At 39.5% G+C, this 19,253-nt stretch overlaps 1 protein-coding gene across 2 annotated transcripts in view; it reads right to left on the minus strand.

Moving 5' to 3' along the window:
- Positions 1–3,406: 3,406 nt before the first annotated feature.
- Positions 3,407–19,253, minus strand: part of SLC28A3 (solute carrier family 28 member 3) — a 36,240-nt gene continuing 20,393 nt past the window's right edge. The window contains exons 9-18 of one of the 2 annotated variants that reach the window (XM_027880482.1): positions 14,973–15,053; positions 14,653–14,733; positions 13,855–13,980; positions 13,434–13,564; positions 12,469–12,637; positions 10,641–10,838; positions 7,912–7,993; positions 6,988–7,086; positions 5,113–5,236; positions 3,407–3,752 (exon numbers count right to left, since the gene is read on the minus strand). In XM_027880482.1, coding sequence (XP_027736283.1) covers positions 3,650–3,752; positions 5,113–5,236; positions 6,988–7,086; positions 7,912–7,993; positions 10,641–10,838; positions 12,469–12,637; positions 13,434–13,564; positions 13,855–13,980; positions 14,653–14,733; positions 14,973–15,053 — 1,194 coding nt within the window. In that variant the 3' untranslated portion in view covers positions 3,407–3,649. The remainder of the gene's footprint in view (positions 3,753–5,112; positions 5,237–6,987; positions 7,087–7,911; positions 7,994–10,640; positions 10,839–12,468; positions 12,638–13,433; positions 13,565–13,854; positions 13,981–14,652; positions 14,734–14,972; positions 15,054–19,253) is intronic. The other variant, XM_027880491.1, reaches the window with a different exon arrangement.

Here is a 19,253-nt window from a genome sequence, read left to right on the forward strand (position 1 = left end):
TGGTGGATTCTTCATTCTTGGAGGTATTTAAGAGGAGACTGGATGTGGCACTTAGTGCCACAGTCTAGTAACTGTGGTGGTAGCGGATCAAGGGTTGGACTTAATGATCTCAGAAGTCCTTTCCAACACATGTGATTCTATGATAACTCCAGCTTCAGTGGACATCCACCCAGTTTAGACTGATGCAAATAATAGACTTTGATTCAGCCTCTCAAAGTTTTCTGACCTGCCATTATTTTTAATGTTTGATAACAGATAACAGCTTAGGATTGCAGCAGACCCACTTATTCTGTGGGCCTGCTGACAGAATGGGGATGGTGCCACATGGATGAACTGTGCCCACAGACTCCAAACTTGAGGCTTCACACCAGCTGCTCTCAAGGCATATCCAGCTGTGCTGATGGCTGCCAAACAGGGCTGTGCTCCCAATGCCATGTACCTCACAAAGACTGGGAGCTTCCCATGCACTACCTCAATGCCTTTGACACAGCATAGGAAGCTGTAAGAAAATGCAGCCAGAACATCTGACTCAGGATGTACAAAAGGATATTCTACACCATATGGTGCCACATTTGCTATATGAACTGCAGGAAAGGCTGGCTGGGGGCCACAGTTTGGGGGCTGGGTGGGCAACAGTCAGTGGATGGTGAGCAATTACCTTGTATATAACTTCTTTTCTATACTTTATTACTAGTAATAATAATAATAATAATTATTATTATTATTATTATACCCTCATTTTCTGTTCTAATAAACTGTCTTTACCTCAACCCAGAAATTTTACTTTGTTTTTCCTTCAAGTTCTCTTCCCCATGCCATTAGTAGTGGCAGGGAGTGAGCAAGCGACTGGATGGTAATTAGCTACATGGTGGGTTCAATCACAACACATAGTCAATGACTCATATGTTCACAAAGGTATACAGGTTGCAAATGATGCTGTGGTATATAGAATTAGAAAAAGTTTCCTTTAAAAATGTCCTTGTTTTTTCCATTTGCCTTTCAGCCAATTAAAACAGAAATGTTTCTGTTACCTACCAGGTTTGTCTCATTTACGTATTTCAGTACTTTTCTAAACTGGGGCCAAAGAGAAATTTTTCTCACATTAAGGATAGTTTTCATTGATGATACATGTTCTAAGTGAGATAAAGGCTGCACAGTATATTTCCTGGAACTGTTGAACACAGAACTGTGTAAAAGTTTTCCTGGAATTATTACCAGTGACTTCTAATGACTGACATCCTGTGAAAGCTACAGTACAAAGCAATTAGATATGTACTGACATCCAGTGGGTGAAAAATTGAGTCATGCCACCAATGCTTCATTCATTTTCATCTGCATTAGTTAAAACTTATTGTGCCCTACCGTGCCAATAACCACAAAGCAAGCTAAATTCTCTCTATTTTGCAAGACCTTTGAAATAGGGATACGTCCACATAGTCTTCATCTGTTTTTGAATCATTTACAAAATCTTCATTTAGATCTTTGAATCTACAGGTGTATAGTGTATTGGGTTTACATGGACAGGTTTTGGTAGCAGGAGGGCTGATACGGGCCTGGCTTCTCTGAGAAGCTGCCAGAAGCTTCCCCCATGTCCAACAGAGCCTGTTCCAGCTGGCTCCAAGACAGTGTCACCACTGGTCAAGGCCAAGCCTGTCAGGTAGCACCTCTGTGATAACTATTTAAGGGTTGAAAAACCTGCTGCAAAAGAAGGAGCCAAAAGAGAGGAGTGAGAATATGGGAGACAAATAGCCTTGAAGACACCAAGGTCAGTGGAGAAGGAGGGGGAGGAGGTGCTCCAGGCACCTGAGCAGAGATTCACCTGCAGACCATGGTGAAACAGGCTATGCCCCTGCAGTTCATGGTGGAGCAGAGATCCACCTGCAGCCCCTGCAGGACTCAGACTGGAGTAGGTGGATACTTGAAAAAGGCTGTGATCCTATGGGAAGCCTGCACTGAAGTAGTGCTGGCAGAGCTTGTGACCCTGTGGATGAATCATGCTGGAGCAGCCTGTTCCTGAAGGACTACACCCTCTGGAAGAGACTGCTCCGTGCTGGAGTTCATGAAGAAATGCAATCCATGGAAGGACTCACATTATGGAAGACTACCTGTTGTGGGAGGGGCCTCATGCTGGAGCAGGGAAAGAGAGTGAAGAGTCCTCCCTCTGACAAGGAAGAAGCAGCAGGTACAACATGTGATGAACTAACCACAGCCCCAATAGCCCCTCATCTTACTTTGCCGAGGGGGGTAGAGGTAGAGAAAATCAGGAGTTAAACTAATCCCAGGGCATAGGGAGGCATGGGGGGAGAGTATTTATAAGATTTAGTTTTATTTCCCATTATCCTATTCTGAGTTGATCAGTAACAAATTAAATTCATTTTCCCCAAGTTGAGTCACTTTTTGCCTGTGACGGTACTTGGTGAGAGATCTCTCCCCGTCCTTATCTCAGGCCATGAACCTTTTGTTGGATTTTCTCTCACCTGTTCAGCAGAGGAGGAGAGGGATGGAACAGCTTTGGTGGGCACCTGGTGTCCGCCCACGTGAACCCACCACCTATGTAGCAAGCATTGGATTAAATTGTATGTTTCTTCTCAGGTCTGTGATGCAGGTTCATTGTTGCTGGTGTTGTCAGAAAGGTGTTCCTGGGTGCTGAGCATTCAGGGTCCAAGCTGATAGGTTAACTCCAGGCTGGTGAAACACGTTGTTCCCTTTTTGTGTCAAAAGAAACACAAAGAGCTCTACACTGGGCTCCTAGCACCATCACAAGGACAGAGAGAAAACAGTTACCCGAATGCATGATGGTACTTACTAGCAATCCCCTCCTGCTTTCACTACTCTTTGTGCTACGTTTAGGATGCAATGTCCCATGTATACTGTCTTTTGATTAAGCCATTAGCAAACTAGGGGGGCAAGATCTTTGACCAGGTATAAATAGGGAAATGTCATATAAACTCTGCAAAAATTGCCTTCCATCTAATCCTTCTATGGAGGAGTCTTAAAAGGGAAAAGAAACACACCACATCTCTTCTGTGGGAAGACTGTTACCTTTAGCTATATGAGAGAATTTTTTAGAAGTTCATGTATGGTTGTATCTACTAGCCTGAGTAGTCCTTTTAACTGGATACAATAGTGGGAATGGAAAGAGTGGTCATTTTGAAAGGTTGATATTAAATAGAGTAAGGTAGGGAGTAGCAAAGAGGTAGAGTACTAGTGATGGTTTGTAAACAGAGCACATGTGGTGTATTCTGCTTGACAGTGAGAGCTAATGTTTATGATTAATTTTCCTTGAAATAATATATTTCTTTGTTTCAGACTCAAAACTTATTTGAAAGATAAATCTTGCCATAACCAGCAAGCTGGATAAAAATTAGGGTAGAAATTAAATCAGGACAATCAGGTTTAGAAATATTCTTCTATTTTGATTTGTAATGGAAGAAGAGATTTGCAGCAAGAGATGTCTTGCATTTATCCCAGTTTCATTCATGACTAATACCAAGCAAGTCAGAGGAACTGGGCTGGTAAGAGATGGGAAATAAAGATTGCATGGGGGAAATTCACACTTATTGTTACAAAGGCAATTTTTTATTTCCCTTCTTCTGAGGAACACAACTCTTATTTATAATCTATCCCCCGCAAAAAATTAGAACTTAGTCTAAGTACAATGAACAGCGGGTCGACCCAGTATTTGGCAACATACTTTCCAGGAACTCAAACTGTAGTTTCCCTCAGGAAAGATCTTCTCTGAATGATCTGCACTGGGGAAGGAGATAAAAGCAGAAATCAGATAAACTCCTTTTCACAGAATCACAGAATTTTCTTGTGGGAATTTTTCTCTCTTTTTCTCCGCAGTATATGCATACACACATGCACATACACATGGGCATACACGCTTTCTCCAAAGCACTTTAAATGTGATAAAATTTTCATAAGAAATGAAACAGAGAAGACTTTCCAAGCACTAGCCAAATGCCATGACCACATATTCTCTCTTTTTATCAGGATAATGCATGGTTTTCTGTATAAAGTCTTCATGTGTCTGGTATATCTTCCTAGATAACTGAAATGATTGAGGGTGTCACTCCTCCATTCAATGTTTTTACATCTGCTCAACATTGATTCTGCTGAAAATAGAGCAGGTGCCTGTTTTTGTAGCCACTTGTTAGCCTTAAAATCAGTGTGATGCACAAAAGATGGAGTAACAAAGAAATAAAAATGATGGAATGTACCTACAGATGATTTTCACTATGCTATCATTTTTTACAATGGTTCAGTGTTATGATAAACTCATTTGGAACATCAGGTTGCAAGAACAGGAATTCCTTGAAGTGATGTTCAAGCGCTGATGTTCAGGCAGAAGCTGGTGGTCTTGACACTAACATGAGTAATTTTTTTTAATTACATTTTTGTGAATAGCTGAAATCTAAAAATGTTACCATAAAGATGATGGTAACTTCACACATTGTATATACCCATGCTCAAAGATACATAATATGTCAAGGCATGGAAAGAAGAAATATACGTGTCAAAAGAATAATAGAGGAAAAAAAACCCCTGAAATTAGAACTGGAATTTTGATTCCTGACATAAGGAGTTAAACAGTGTAAGACATTTCAAGTTTCTACTAGTCTTGGTACCAAGTAAAGGAAGACACCTCTCTCCACAAAAACCCCTTGTGGTAAAAAGGCAGTGAAGGTGATGTGCCTAGCTAAAACATAATGCTAGTTTACCTAGCTAAAACATAATGCTAGTTTAAGTATTTTTTTTTTTTGTCAGTATTTGAGGTGAACCAGAGCTAGGCCACTGAATCTTTATACGATAAGATATCTTTAGTCTTTTGGATAGCTTAGCTTTGAATAAAGATATTTTGAGTTGTGTGTTGCTTCTGTGTGTGTTTGTCGTGTAACAGAAAAGTGCCCCAAGAAAAGGAAAACAATTCAGCATCATTAAAATACTTATTTCTTTAAAAGATGCAAGTTCATGGAAAACAGGTGCCCAAGGAAAAAAGCTAAATACCAAAAACATAATAATAAAAAAAGTTTTCAGAGCTCCCTATGAGCTCTGAAATATATGAGCTCCCTAAATTATGCTGACAGAAGGTAAAGGGTTCCTCAATACCTGGTGAAGAGACGCTGGCAGCATTCAGCTAGCTTTATGTTCTTGGCAGGGAAATCTGTGAAGCTGGAGGCATTTCCTAATAAGATGTGGCAAGGAACTTCCAGATCAGGGACAGTCAGCATTCCTATAAAGTAAGTAACAATTTTCTTAATGAGTAACGAAGGGGAAGATAAGACTCAGGACTGTGAGTCATGGGGGCATGATCAAATGAACCATTCTGGTTGATAAAACGTCACCATCTGAGATGGTTCTGTAAAGGCGCAGGATTAAAAGCCTCTAATTGTGGGATTTTGAAAGGATCTGAATAATTTTAAAGAACTGGATTTAGGAGTGACCCCAAAAATATATTTACTTTTTATATGTAGAAATTAAACTAAAGTGCCTTGTTACACTTCAAGCATTTTAGCTTTTTGCTCCTTTTAATGACACTAAAAGTTATGGTAATGGCTTTCTCACTGCTGCGTCAGTGTTCCTTCATTAACTAAAATGGAGCTATGCTGCATTTTTAGCAGTGCAAGTAAGTACAGAACCTTTTACTTTGTTTTAAATTGAGATAGTTTGCTTGGATAGATGTTCCTGAAATTTTTTTGCAAATAGTAATATCAGCATTCACTGCAGTAATGGAGAGACGGAATACGAAAGTGACAACTCGTTCTGTATGTAGTGTTGTGGAACTCGGACACATTTTAAATATGTTCTTATCAGAACTGGGGTAACTGCTTGGCTCTTCTACCTTCTCCTAGGCATAAGGAAAGCATTTACCATGGCAGGAGTGGGCGGAATGCAATTTTCTTTCCAAAGCAGATTTTATTATTTTGGAAAGATTTTCCCAGTGGCTGCTCACAATATTATTCCTAAGATCAGTATTGTGAAATGACACATTTTAGTAGGTCTTCCTGATTCCTCGGTTATGCAGAGCAGTGTCATGCATTAGAAATACTATGAATGGCTGTGAGACTAAAGACATTTCAAGTGTACTAGTTCTGTAACCTTCAGAAAATGGTGTGGGCTTATCCTTAGAATGTGTATGTTTCTGTTGATACAGTGATCACAAAGTGATAGGGAATTTGTGATAGAAACAGCCATAGTGTTTTCAGCTACATTTTCTTCAAGGGAAGAAAGCTGGAAAAGTGATTGTTCAATACTGGAGATAAATTTTATCTATTGAATCATATCTGGTCAATTAATTAAATCTTTGGAATAATTAATTTTATGTTCTTTATAATTTATCCCTAAGATAGTTGTTGCATTATGACTCTTCCCTCAGTTTGAAGGCGAGACTTCAAAAATTAGGAATTTGTTGTAGAGTCCCATTTCTATTTCATTAACTTAAGTGCTCTGTGGAAATAGTATCAACCTAAATATCAGTTTAATGTTAAGACAAAAAGTTGTTCAACTTCCCCCTCACTCTTTCTCTTTTACATCCTTCTTTCATTCCAATTCTTCTGTTTCTGGTCCAAAATTTCTTCTCTACTTCTGTAGCTAGCAGTGTGAAGGAGGGAGTGTAATTCATCTATAACTTGCTTTGTGTATGAGTCACGTGTTACTCACAGACTAACAAAAACAAACAAACAAACAAACCCAACAAAAATAAAAAACCCAAACAACAAAACCACAAAACAACACACAACAACAAAAACCAAAATCAAAACAAACAAACAAACAAGCTACCAAAAGATATAATGGAAGGTCTAAAATCTTTTCCTATTCTAGTTTTCAGGAACGTTTCATCTCATATTGACTTTTAACCCTGACAAGCCTAAAACCACTTAGTGTTCGAGTTGCAAGGGCTGCCCAGCTGTGTATAGCCTGGTACCGATGCACTGCCACGTGGTGGTCACTGATTTTGGGGGACACCAAACCTGAGTACTGTACCTGCAACACAGGCTGTCATGAAACAGGCGACAGTTCCCGCAATCATTGCTCTGAGAGCACCATCAGCTATTTCCTTCCTTTTTGAGGGAGCAATGCTTGCTAGGAAGAAAAATAAAGTATATGTCAAACAGAAATATATGTAAGGAAGATTAAGCTGCCAGCCTTTTCACTACAAGAGGAATTTCTGACCCTGCAGTTTGAACTAGGGGAAAAAAAGGAGGAAAAGCATGACATTTTTTAGTGGGCTATTTGAAGGCCAAGTGCAAGTGTTGGCTCTTCTGTTAAGAAGGTGGTTTGTATATAAAATGGTGACTTCTGTTTGCTTTGGGACCTTGCACATATGTGCTGCTGATGGTGCCCTTCAGAGAGATCTGGTCCCATGGCTGCGTCTTGCTCCTCCATGCTGAACCACTGCTGGCACAGAGGAGCTCACTGGGGCTTCAGGGCAAAAGGGGGCTGCCAGTAGTTCCAGCTGCCTGGTGAGGAACTGACATGTTTTTTTATTTTTTCTTTTTCCACTGAGATATGAGAAATGTGGGTTTTTTTCTCTTTCCCTATAAGCCTAATGCACATATACAACATTTTTACAGGAAACAGCCACCTTCATCTTTCAAACCAGCATACTACTGAAATAGTTTGCTCCTTCTGAAGCTCAAGGGCTGTAGTAGCTCAGGCTCATGGTTGAAGGCTAAAGAGGGAGGACTATCAGCAAGACCTGGTCCCCTCCCCTTGCCCTCAGCCCCTCTCCCAGTACCTCCACCCCAAAGACTGTGCCCCTCTGGGAGCCCTTCCATGCACAGTTAGGTGCTAGCAGAGCAGCGATTCAGCTCCTAATGCTGCTAAGCTTCACCCACAGCCTGTTCCTTCTGGTGTTTTCTTTGGGATTTGCTTGCCAACCAAATTGTCTTTTAGATGGGTTCTTACTCAAGCCTCCTATTACCAGTCCCAGGGAGCCGAAGTTGGCAAAGCCACAAAGAGCATAGGTGGCAATGACTTCAGAGCGAACCTGGAAAACAAACACATACCCTCTCAGTTGTTTGAAACAGCTCATGCTGATTCAAGTGTCTGAAAATATGGCTCAGGGCTCTGAGTATTAAAATTCCTCAATTTCACTTGGTTGCTGCCCCAAGTAATGGCTTTCAGAAAGGTAGGCTCATTCTCTTGCTGGAAGTTGATGGCTTTTATACCAACTGCCCACGTGAGGACTCAGAAATCATGTGATGGTTTTATTTTGCATGTACATTGCTGTGCCTTGCTGAATTGTGTACTAGCAATTAAGGATAAAAAAAAATCTTATCTTGCTAGTGGAAATTTAGCTGCTGTTTTCTGAATGTATGAGTCAGAGAGCTATAACTCAGCAGCTCCTTTGTAGCTGAATGCCTCCATAATATTCTATTGAAACCTCAAGTTTTGGTATGCATCCCTGACTTCTTTGTTCCTGAGCAAGCACAGGACTCTATGTACAAAGCTGCTCTGAGCATGCTCCACCCTGGGCACAGAAGAGAAATTGGTCTCATAGAGAGTGGGTACTTTGGTGTGTTAACAGGTAGAGAGGGACACTAAGATTTTGGAATGCCCCTTAGCAACTTATTTCCTTGCTGACTTCCACTATCTTTCTCCCCTTGAGTAACACCAGTTCAACGTGGAACTCAAACCAGAGACAAGATTAGGATGGCCTTTGCTTCCATGCAGGGACCCCTCAAATGATGCAGAATGACTTCAGATGAAACCAGGCTACAAACCTCAAAAAACTTCTGATAAATGTTGTTCAAACATTTTGACATAGGAGGCAATGTATCTCAGCAAATGTTTTGTTCCCCTGGCAGCTTTGAATTCCTGTTTAAGCTAAATAGGAATAGTGTTTTAGGCTAAAGCTGAAAATGTGTGAGTATTCCAGGAGGTTTCCTGTTTATTAGAAGTTTCTCTGTTTTAATTCCTCTTTTATGAACATCAATTTGTAGATACTTTCAATCAATCTGCACAAATGCAGGAAAATGCTTTTCAAGTACCCACTCTACCAGCTTTTCCTAGAAAAAGATTTGTGTACTGTGATTTCCCTGCTTTCATTTGCACTTTATTTTCTCTGAAAACAGGAAGCTGTGTAATTACTGACTCAGGTGAGGGTACTTGTTTGCTCACTCTGAGTGATTATCTGTATGGGGATGTATTAGAGAGCTCTAAAGCTGAAGAGAAATTAAAAATGGAAGTCAAGCACACTCTCACCTAAACTATTGTACTGTAATTATAATGGTTACTGAGCAATTTTTACCAGCATTATAAATCAAAATTATTGGTATATATTGGAGGTTTTACCATGAAAGCTCTTTATAGGTATAAAAAGTGAATGTGGAAGTTCTACATGATATCTTACTGAAAAGAAAAAAAAAAAGAAAAAAAAAGAAGTGAAATAGAGTTCATAGGATCTGCATTTTAAGGCTGACTTCCAGACTAAAAAAAACCCTGTTATTTACATATACAGAAGTTCAGAACCATATTCCCCAAGCAGAATGAAGCACAACTGTAGCAGGGCATAACAAAGATCCTTCCAGCCCAGGATTCTATTGGCAGGAGTTTCAGGAACAGTGGAAATGGATGGTCAGGCAAGAGTGTGAATATTTAATCAGATCATCTGTCTTTCTATCTTTCTATCTCCACATGTGAAATATGTCCTGGTAATCAGGAATGGAAGTGACCAAGAACATAGTTTTTGTTTTTAAGTAGGAGAGGTATCCACAGCATCATACCAGATTAAAAGAAAATTAAAAGCTATACAAAATGCTTTATAGTTAAGGGTTCTTCTATAGTGACAATTTGTCTCGATTTCAGCAAGAAAGGCCAACACAGGTGTAAAGTTGGATATCATGTTTTTTGTTGCCTGTGCTTAAGACAAATTCAGCAAAGGCTGTGCATGTGGATGCCAGGTGGGGGAGCAGTCATGGCTGCAAAACTTTGATCAGCATTGATCACTGCATGACTTTTGGTCCTGTGCACACACTTTGGATTCCCTTAGCATGGCCTTCCTAAGTGCACTGTACTAGGGGTTATATAACTGTTGGGTGAATTGTGAATGAGACGTGAGACAAGGCTTTGGCTGGAAGTTTTTATGCAAACTAACTTTCAATGGCAATTGAAACAGACTAGTTTGAGTCAGTGTGGCAAGGGAAGTCTATGCCATGCAATACATATCTTTTGTTACTGCTCTCTGAACAGACGACAATAGCATGCAGCAAAGGTGTGCCAGTAGTGCCATCTGCTAAAGCTTGCTGGATGCCTCTCTTCAAGTTTAATTCTTGGCAAACCTCTGAGGACAGTAGGATTCTCCAGTTCTTGCCCAAGTTTTTCTTAGGATCGTAGCTCGCAGGGAAGTGCTAGCTGAGAATCGGGTAAGAAGCTTACCTTAAAGACAGCCTCTGTCTGTGGGATATTGCATGTTCACCAAAACTATGCCCTTCTGTTTCTATGTTGGTTTGAGACAGGTAATGTGATGACAGTCCTAGCAGCCTCACAAAGAAATAGTGCACTTTCATAATTGAACTCTGTCACTTAAGGACACATTGTAGAGTAATATGCAACAATGTTATGCCCATATTAAAAAATAAGTTGAGTTTCAACACTGAAGTATTAGATCGAGTAAAACTGAAAATGTTACTTACTGTCATATACTGTTTCACACCATTAATGTACATGCTTCCACCCTTTTCTCGGTTGTCAATCAGTTTTGAAAGACGCTCGTAAGCCAAAAATTCATTGAAGAAAGTTTTGTAACCTAGTAGGCCACCAACAATAAAACTATCTTCCCAGTCTACTCCCATCATGAAAGAGAATGGCATGAAGACATAAGCACAAATAGTCTGTGAAATATATAAAACAAAGCAGGTCAAAAGATATGGCTGGTTGAAGAACAATGGCATGCAATAACTTCTCTAAACTTACAACAAGGATGTTTTTATTTCAGGGGGCAAAAACTGGCTTTGAATTCTTGCTGCCAACACCTCAGGAATACTGAGTTTTTCATAGTAAAGTATGCTTGAGTAATTTTTAAACAACTAACTCAAAATCTACATATAACAAAGTAATTAGGTATATCCCTAGTTTTACATTTAAAGTAAAACCATCATTTCTGTGCCTTTTTTTTCCCCCAGTAATGGTTTTAAATTGGGCATGGTGTTTAAAGCAAAGAAGAAATCCTGAGTTAAAGGAGCTGATAAGGGAACTGAGAAGTCTAATTCTTCTGCTGATTAAATCAAAAGTATTAATGAACATGCTTAATGACCAGGTTATTAAATCCAACTGGTGTAAACAGAAAAGTTGTCTCTGCATAAAAGCTATGCATCAGACAAAATTAAAGCTGTACCATTTTTTCCCTGGCATTAAAAGTTTTATGCAAATTTAAAAAGAAATTCTATCTCGCAATACAGCTTATTTTTATACTACAGGGAATAACTCCAGCTGTGAAAGGGTTTGGTCAGATAGTCCTTAGCAAATGTAAAAGAGGTCTTTAAGCAGTTCCTGGCTGGTTTCTCTGCCCTCAAAGGATTAGGTGTTAGTTTCTCTCAAATGGGAGAGATGGCTGAATGCATCATGTCTGTGCAACTCAGCTCCTTCTGGACTATTTACCTGTCCAAAATTTTGCACTATCCAGCAGTTATTAAAATACCTGCATTTGCACGAGGGCTAAGGCATGCATACTAGAGACTTTCCTTGACTATGGATGTCTGTGTGGTGAGATATCTGTGAAAGCTCTGCAGGGTACTATCTTAACATTGCTGAAACCACATTTGTTATGGGTACCTATTTACTTCAACACCTTTATCACAAGTTATATCCATGTTTAACTCAGGACTTCTATTAGAGTCTTGCAAAACAAAAAGCCCCAAACCATTAAAACAAGACAGTTGCTTTGGGCCAAAAATGACATATTGACTTGGGTTAAAACAGAAGTCCTGTTTGAAACCTGTTTGCTCAGATGAGTGATTTGGGTACAGTTTTACATTGTGTTGAAAACTAAGTAGTATTGAGTAAATGTGGGTTCAGACAAGTCCAGCTTTGTCCCAGTGTCCCCATCTTAGTGAACCTGATGAGCATTAAGGGTTTGATGGGATTCTGAAGCTAAAGCTACTTTAATGTTTAGCTGAAGATGTTAATGGTTTGTCAAATGTGTAACAGACAGATATGCTGCACTGTCAGATCAGAGGAGGCAGGTGTTAGCATACTCTGTGTAAACATACCACGAGGGTTAGCAAGAACACTAAAGAGGGAAACTATACACAGAGTAATAGCTACAGAAATACTTACATGGCAATAATTTTACTTTGACTGTTTAGATGTCTTTCACTATGTGCAAATAAAGTATGGGTTTAGGTAACGTTAAAAAGCAAAACAACAATGAAAAATAACTGTAACAAAACCATACAGGCACTTAATTTGAGTAAGATAAATTATACATGTATGTGATCTGCATGAAGGACCTGGAAACCATACCTCAAAGCTCAACTGTGGGTAGTCAAACAAGCTGCCCAGCCACGAAAGGGATGAGTCAAGAAAAGTCAGCAAGGCAAGGAAGGAGATCAGATTCACGGCGATGTTTGCTACCAGTGTGATGGAGGTAGAGGCACCCTGACTGGCTGCTTCCAGAAGACTCCTTGACTCACTTTGTCAGTGAAGAGAAAACCACAGTGTGAACATTTTTCAAATCAAGAACAGGTAATAGAACTAAAAGGTATGTTCACTTGTTTAGAAATCTAGTACCAAAGCTATCTGTTGACTCATAGGGAAAATAATGATGAGAAATAACGAGATGGAGTGGGCTTTTGCTATCAATCCTCATGACAGACACTTGAAACATATGCTTGTGGTGCCTTGAGGATGAATTCTCTGACGTGTTCAGGGTTGGGCATGATATGGATCAAGTCAGTACTGTGGCACTGCTAGGATGAGGGATTGGTCACTGCTCTTCTTACACACACCTCTTGTAGAGATGCCTGGGCCGTTCAGGAACAGCTTCTTGCAAGCCTTTTTGCTTTGCCTGTCATTCTTTAGACAGGTAAATCTCCCTGCAGATCAGCAACAAGTTCACTGCTGTTGCTGAAATGATTGCTCCGCCTTTGCTTTTGGAGGTTTGCATTTACAGATTCATTACAAAAGAAAGACAGCAATGTCACAAGTGGGAAAACCTCTTGGTGGGTCACCTCATGTAGGCATTTCCCTCTTTCTCTAGAGAGTTACCGTCTGTCCCAATGGGATGTGACATCTCCATGTGTTACATTGTAATTGGGCACACTGCTCTTGAATTCACAAATCAACCATTTGCACTATATTAGGATGTAATTAATTATTGCTTGCAGACCTACCATATAGTCCCCCTTAAGATTATGTGTGAGCAGTGATTTTCCCAAATCTCATTTTTGCAATAATATTAGGATTAACCAGAGCCTAGATCACCTTACCATTTTACCATTTGTAGGCTACTTCTCAGAGTTACCAGAGGCTTTTCAGTTTCAGGCCAGAATAGTTTGGAGGTGGCTAATGATGCCGGTGCTGACATGACAGAAGCAGTCAGTAGGTGGGAGGAGGAAATCTAGAATTCCAGGTGAGAGAAAATACTCTGTGATAACCACATAAAGTGCAAACATGAAGGAAAGCAATTAAAACTGTCAGACATTCAGATGATTTTTCTACAGGGGTTCATTAAAAAGTTCACATTGCTCATATGGAGAAGACGGGCTTTTTGTGGTTAATTCCTTCAGAGAGGGACAAAAAACCCCAATGGGAATGACTCAGATGCTTTCAAAGCGTTTTAGCTGGGCTTTTATACTTAGGAGATTTCAGATAAATCATATATTTTCCATTTCTTTTCCCCTGTCTTACCCCAAAAGAAATATATGCTCCTAAGACACTTCCCGCAATAGTTGAGAATCCTGCTGTCATGACTGCATGGAGTTCAGATTTGGTGATGTATGGTAAGTAGGGCCTCACCAGGAGAGGAGATTCTGTCTGGAAGTGAAAAACAAGCACCAAATTCAGAAATTCCCAATAAAAGGCAATAAATTTAGTTTATTATCATGACAAAAATGAATAGTGACAGACTACTGAAATATCATGCTAATATTGCTTTTGGGCTTGGATGATACTTGGTGATCTTTCTACTTTGAACCCTGGGACAGTGTTGTAAATGTGAGTTTAATGGATTTCCTATTGAAGTGGATCCTAAACTCCTATTACATACTGCCTCCTGCTTTTGTAGCTAAGGCCTTGTACTGCTAGCACCGAATCTTAGTTTTCTGCATCATCTTTCTCTCCTGTCCCTGCCTGCCTTGCATGTCCTCTTTTCATCCCACTTGCCTTCTGAATTAAAAAAAAACAAACTGAAATTGTTATTTCTTCATAGCCTTGGAGTAGCCTGTTAGTCATTTATTGGACATCTATCACCTACATTTATGCTTGACTTTCTGTTGGGAAAACATATGGTTTACAAATTCCCCCCCTTTTTGCATCACTGCCAACATACGAACATACTGGAATTTTGTAAATCAACCAACTCTGCTGTAGCGGAGTCATAGCTTTATAAGAAATTTTTTTTTTAATAAACAGATGCTCAATGAGCAGCACGATTTCACTACATTCAATAATATTGTGTTATCAATTTTCTTCTGTACTCCAACTCACCTGTCCCACAAATATGTTACCTGCAGCTACCAGAGATTCAATAGGAGTTGTCCCCATGAAAATGTGCATTATCCAACCAACCTAAGATAATTGAAAAAAAGAAACAAAAATTTGATCTACCTATTCCATGCACTTCTAGAGTTAATCATATCAATCTAAGACTTCTGAGACATGTTATGATATTTCCAGCTTAAAAATAACAACTGTTTTTCATGTCTACCCCTGAGCAATTTGGCCAGGGTCAATGCTACAGTTCCTCTGCATGTGTTCAAAAATGTCCCACAGTAGCCAAATGAGTACCCACTGGCAAAAATTCATACCTTTCCAATGAGCCACTGCATAAATCCAACATGGTAAAGAATATTCATTACTGTGCTGAAGAAAACCACAATTGGCAGTACCTGATTTGGAGACACAAAAACATTAAAAGTTTTAGAGTAGTTTCGTTTCCTTGATTCTGTGGGCCATTTAATTTTTGAAAAAGAGGGTTATGTTTTCAAAATGTACTTACAGGTATGGAAAACTCATCATTTAGTTTACACATATGCTATAAAATTGTTAAATTTCTAGACTTGTTGTTTGTGCTGGAATTAACTAATTTTAATTCATCTACACAGTTTTCTAGCAGCAGTGCAATAGTTTTGAAACAGTTTGTTTTAACAAGTTTATAGCCATGTTTAAGTAATTTCAAACATTACTGGGCAATGGCATTTACAAAGACTTGGATATGTAAAAATTGGATTTTGAAAACCATTAACAATGGTACTCTGCTGTAGAATTCAGATCTCAACTTCCCATAGCATCATAGCATGTTAAGGGTTGGAAGGTAGCTTAAAGATCATCTAGTTCCAACCACCTCTCCCATGGGCAAGGACATCTCCCACTAGACCAGGTTGCTCAAGGCCTCATCCAACCTGGCCTTGAACACTGGCAGGGTTGCAGCATCCCCAGCCTCCCTGGGCAACCTGTTGCAGCACCTCACCACCCTCACAGTAACAAATTTCTTCCTAATATTATCTACCCTAAATTTCCCCTCTTTCAAGTTGTACCCATTACTCCTTGTCTTATCATTGCAGTTTCTGACAGAGTTTCTCTTCAGCTTCCTTGTTTTTCCCCTTCAGATACTGGAAGGTTGCCATGAGATCTGCACACACACTTCTCTTCTCCAGGCAGAACAACCCCAACCTTCTCAGCCTGTCTTTGCAGGGGGGGGTGTCCTTTTTATCAACTTCATGACTCCCCCCTGCACTTGCTCCAACATTTCCATGTCCTTCTTATGTTGGGGACGCCAGAACTGGATGCAGTACTCCAGGTGGTGTCTCACAAAAACAGAGTTGAGGGGGAGAATCACCTACCTTCACATACTGTCTGTGCTTCTTTTGAGGAAGCCAAGGGTTCAGTTCGCCTTCTGGGGTATGAGTCCACATTGCCAAATCATGCTGAGTTTTTCATCAACCATCACCCCACCCCACCCAACCATCATCTCTGTGTCTGTGTTTTAAAAAACACAGTTTAGACTGCTGTGTTAGCAAAAGAAGAGGTTTCAATTGGAATTATTGTTGACTTGATTTCACAAAATCAAAGGCAGCCTGTGTAGTGCCTTTCAATAACAGATTATAGAAAAATCCTCTTTTATTCTGCTATATTTACAGTATTGGTTATAATGCCAATGCGGAATATTCAAGAGCTCTGTAACTGTAAGCTGAGACAGAATCTGCTTAAAGGTATATACTTCCTAAATACAAAAAGTAAATATAAGTCTCTTTCATTGGAGACTAAAGGAAAAATATTTCCCTTCAACATATAATTTAAAAGAATCATATGAATGCCTAACTCACTGTCTGATGCATTATTAAATGTGTTGGGTTTTCATTCTGAATAAAACTCCTATCACAGGACCTCACTACTGCTATGCTAGTAGGTGGTGAACAACCTAGGAAGGGAGAACATTCCCCCAAAAGATCCAAAATTAGTCAGATTAGTTACAGTTAAAACAATACCACTAAGACTAGGAAGCTTTCATTTGTGTTCACTAACGACATAATGCATTATGTGTAAAATCAAGTAATAGAATGAAAAAGAACAAACCACTTTGTTAGTTCAGAACTTCACAGTAAATAGAAGCTGTGCCTTTCTAGAGGAGACTTTGTACTATCAACAGTCTTGACAAACATTTGGAAATTCAATTTAGATGATCAGAATCTTTCACTGAAAGGACAGAGTGCACTTAACTGCTATTGTTGTGCTGTTCAACAAGTTAATAAAAGGCTGCTTTCTCTAGTTTGATTCTCTGATCCTTTTTGCAATCCTCTCAGGATAGTTTGTCATGCAGAAATAGCAGAAAGTTTAGTTTAGTAAAATTAACCTCTTTCTCCCCTGCCTTTTCTCTTCTGCCATTTGCCTTTGTGCTAGCCAGAGGCATCTTGCTCCCAGCCAGCTCCATATCCTGGCACAAGAAGGGACTGATGCAATGTCTGTAATGAAATGGGTCTGGAGAAACAGTAGGCAGAGAGGCAAAGGTCAACTCTCTAGTTGGTGGCAAAAACTGTGAGTGATCACCCATCTTTCACTCTAAATGGACAGGAAAAGCTCTCAAGTTTGAGAGCTGTGGTTTGCTTTCAGCAGAAGGAGAGAGAACACAATGTTCTGCCAATACTGGGTGACAGCAGGCATCCTTTGGCCTTCTCCACATTCCTCTGAAAATATTTTAGACAACATTAGAACACGCTTTTCCAGTTTTTTGGTTGCAACCATTCCTGGATAAAGCACTTGTCGTTACAAAACATGAAGTCTGCCCCAAAGTTATGGGTACTCTGAACAGGGGCTCACAATGGAGTTGTCTTCCACTTGCTTCTGCCATGAAAAAATTCACATTTGAATTTACACACACCATTACAACCTGCAGATAGAGACAGCTGTCAACTCCGAGAAAAAAATAGGAGAGAACTGCAAAAAGGAAATATGACCAGGAAGTCAGATGGACCGTAGCTGTAGCAGAAGCCAAATCCTCCAAAAGGTCTAGTATGTTTCTGTATGGGAAGAGTGGATGGCTCCTGTAGTTTAGTTTTAACTGCATGCTTAAAATGTTACAATTACATTTTTCTCTGTAGATAAACTGATGTGGAAGTTTAGTCTTCAGTTTGTACAGCTCCTGATGTGTACTACATACCTTTAAATACTCAAGTTTTAATGGATGAAAACATTTAACGAGCACTCTGAAAAATTGCACAGCCTTTCAATGCAGAATTTTAATCAAAGAGCTCTTTAGAGTTACATTTATGTGACCTACAAATGTTGCAGTTTATGCTTCCCAAAATACAACCTTCAAGAAAATAAATTCTCTAAACAGTGTATTTTATGAACTGGGTTATTTCCTGTTTATTGTTAATTCTGCAATAAGGTTTGATCTTACTAAAGAGCTACTTTCCAGATCATGATTATTATGAATGCTACATGGAGAGCAGGGAGTTAAAACTGACGGTTGCTCTCAACTTCCCCTCCCATTTGCGGCTGAATGTTCACCATTTTTTCTTATTTTCTTTTAAAGAAGTTGCTAGTGATGTTTAAGGAACATTCTGCTTTCATACACTCCTAAAGCATGACCTTCAAAGCAAAGCCTTTCTCAGGGAGCCATAATCCTCCTGGTGCAGAAAGGAAGTTTATTTCCTGCTTGCTTGAAGCAAACTTTGCTTTTTGTAGTCAATAGGATAGATGACTTAATACTAAGAGGGTTTTTTCCAACTACTTAAGTATTTGGGTGTGCTTGGTTATGTGGGCAAGTGGTTTTTTTCACAGCTCTGAAACTCCATGTCTGCATTCACAAATACCCATTTAAAATAACCCATATGAATGTATGTGCTGTGTCTGATCTTGTAGTGATGTCCATCTAAGTTAGCAGAAAATTGATATGTCCCTGCATACTGATAAGGATGCATTATGGATACAATTAGACTCTGAAGGTTTTCTGTGAAGACATACCCTATCTCGTGTTCTCTCTCTCAAGAGGTAAGCCAGTACTGAGACTTTTTTCTTTTTTGGAGGATGCTTTAAAATATCTGGCGGCAAGATTTGGAGAGCTCAGAGTAACATGCAAACCTCACAAAATATCTGAAAGACACACAAAAAGTACTTTGGACCGTCTTATTGTCTAAATAAATGATAAGTGTTTCAAGAGAGAATAGGCTGGCTGTTACTCACTGTTATTGGAAGAGAGAATTCCCTTTCTACAGAAGGAGCAGAAGGAGGATGTTCTGGTATTGCTGTGCACTTGTCTGCCACTCTGTTTACCATATATATATTCCTAGACATATGCAGCTCTGAAAATCAGCTCATGAGTTTTGTTGTGTTTTTTTCAATATGCAAATAACCTACTTGTTCCTTCTATCCTCTTCTAGATATGCCATGTCTATTGCTGGCTTGAACTATAGAAAAAGACAGATGGTTGTTTGCATACACAGAAGAAAACTTTTGGCTGTCTGGTCCCTAGTTATGGCGTTAGTCAGCAAGGAATTTTACATCACCACTGAGGCACTAAAAAACACCTTGAAATAATCATATTCGTAAGGCATTATCGAAAGCCACAGGAAAAATAACACCGGAGG

Source organism: Empidonax traillii, unplaced genomic scaffold (assembly GCF_003031625.1).
Source record: "Empidonax traillii isolate 1590-97213 ecotype Southwest subspecies unplaced genomic scaffold, ASM303162v1 scaffold6:size4315531, whole genome shotgun sequence".
Lineage (NCBI taxonomy): Eukaryota > Metazoa > Chordata > Aves > Passeriformes > Tyrannidae > Empidonax > Empidonax traillii.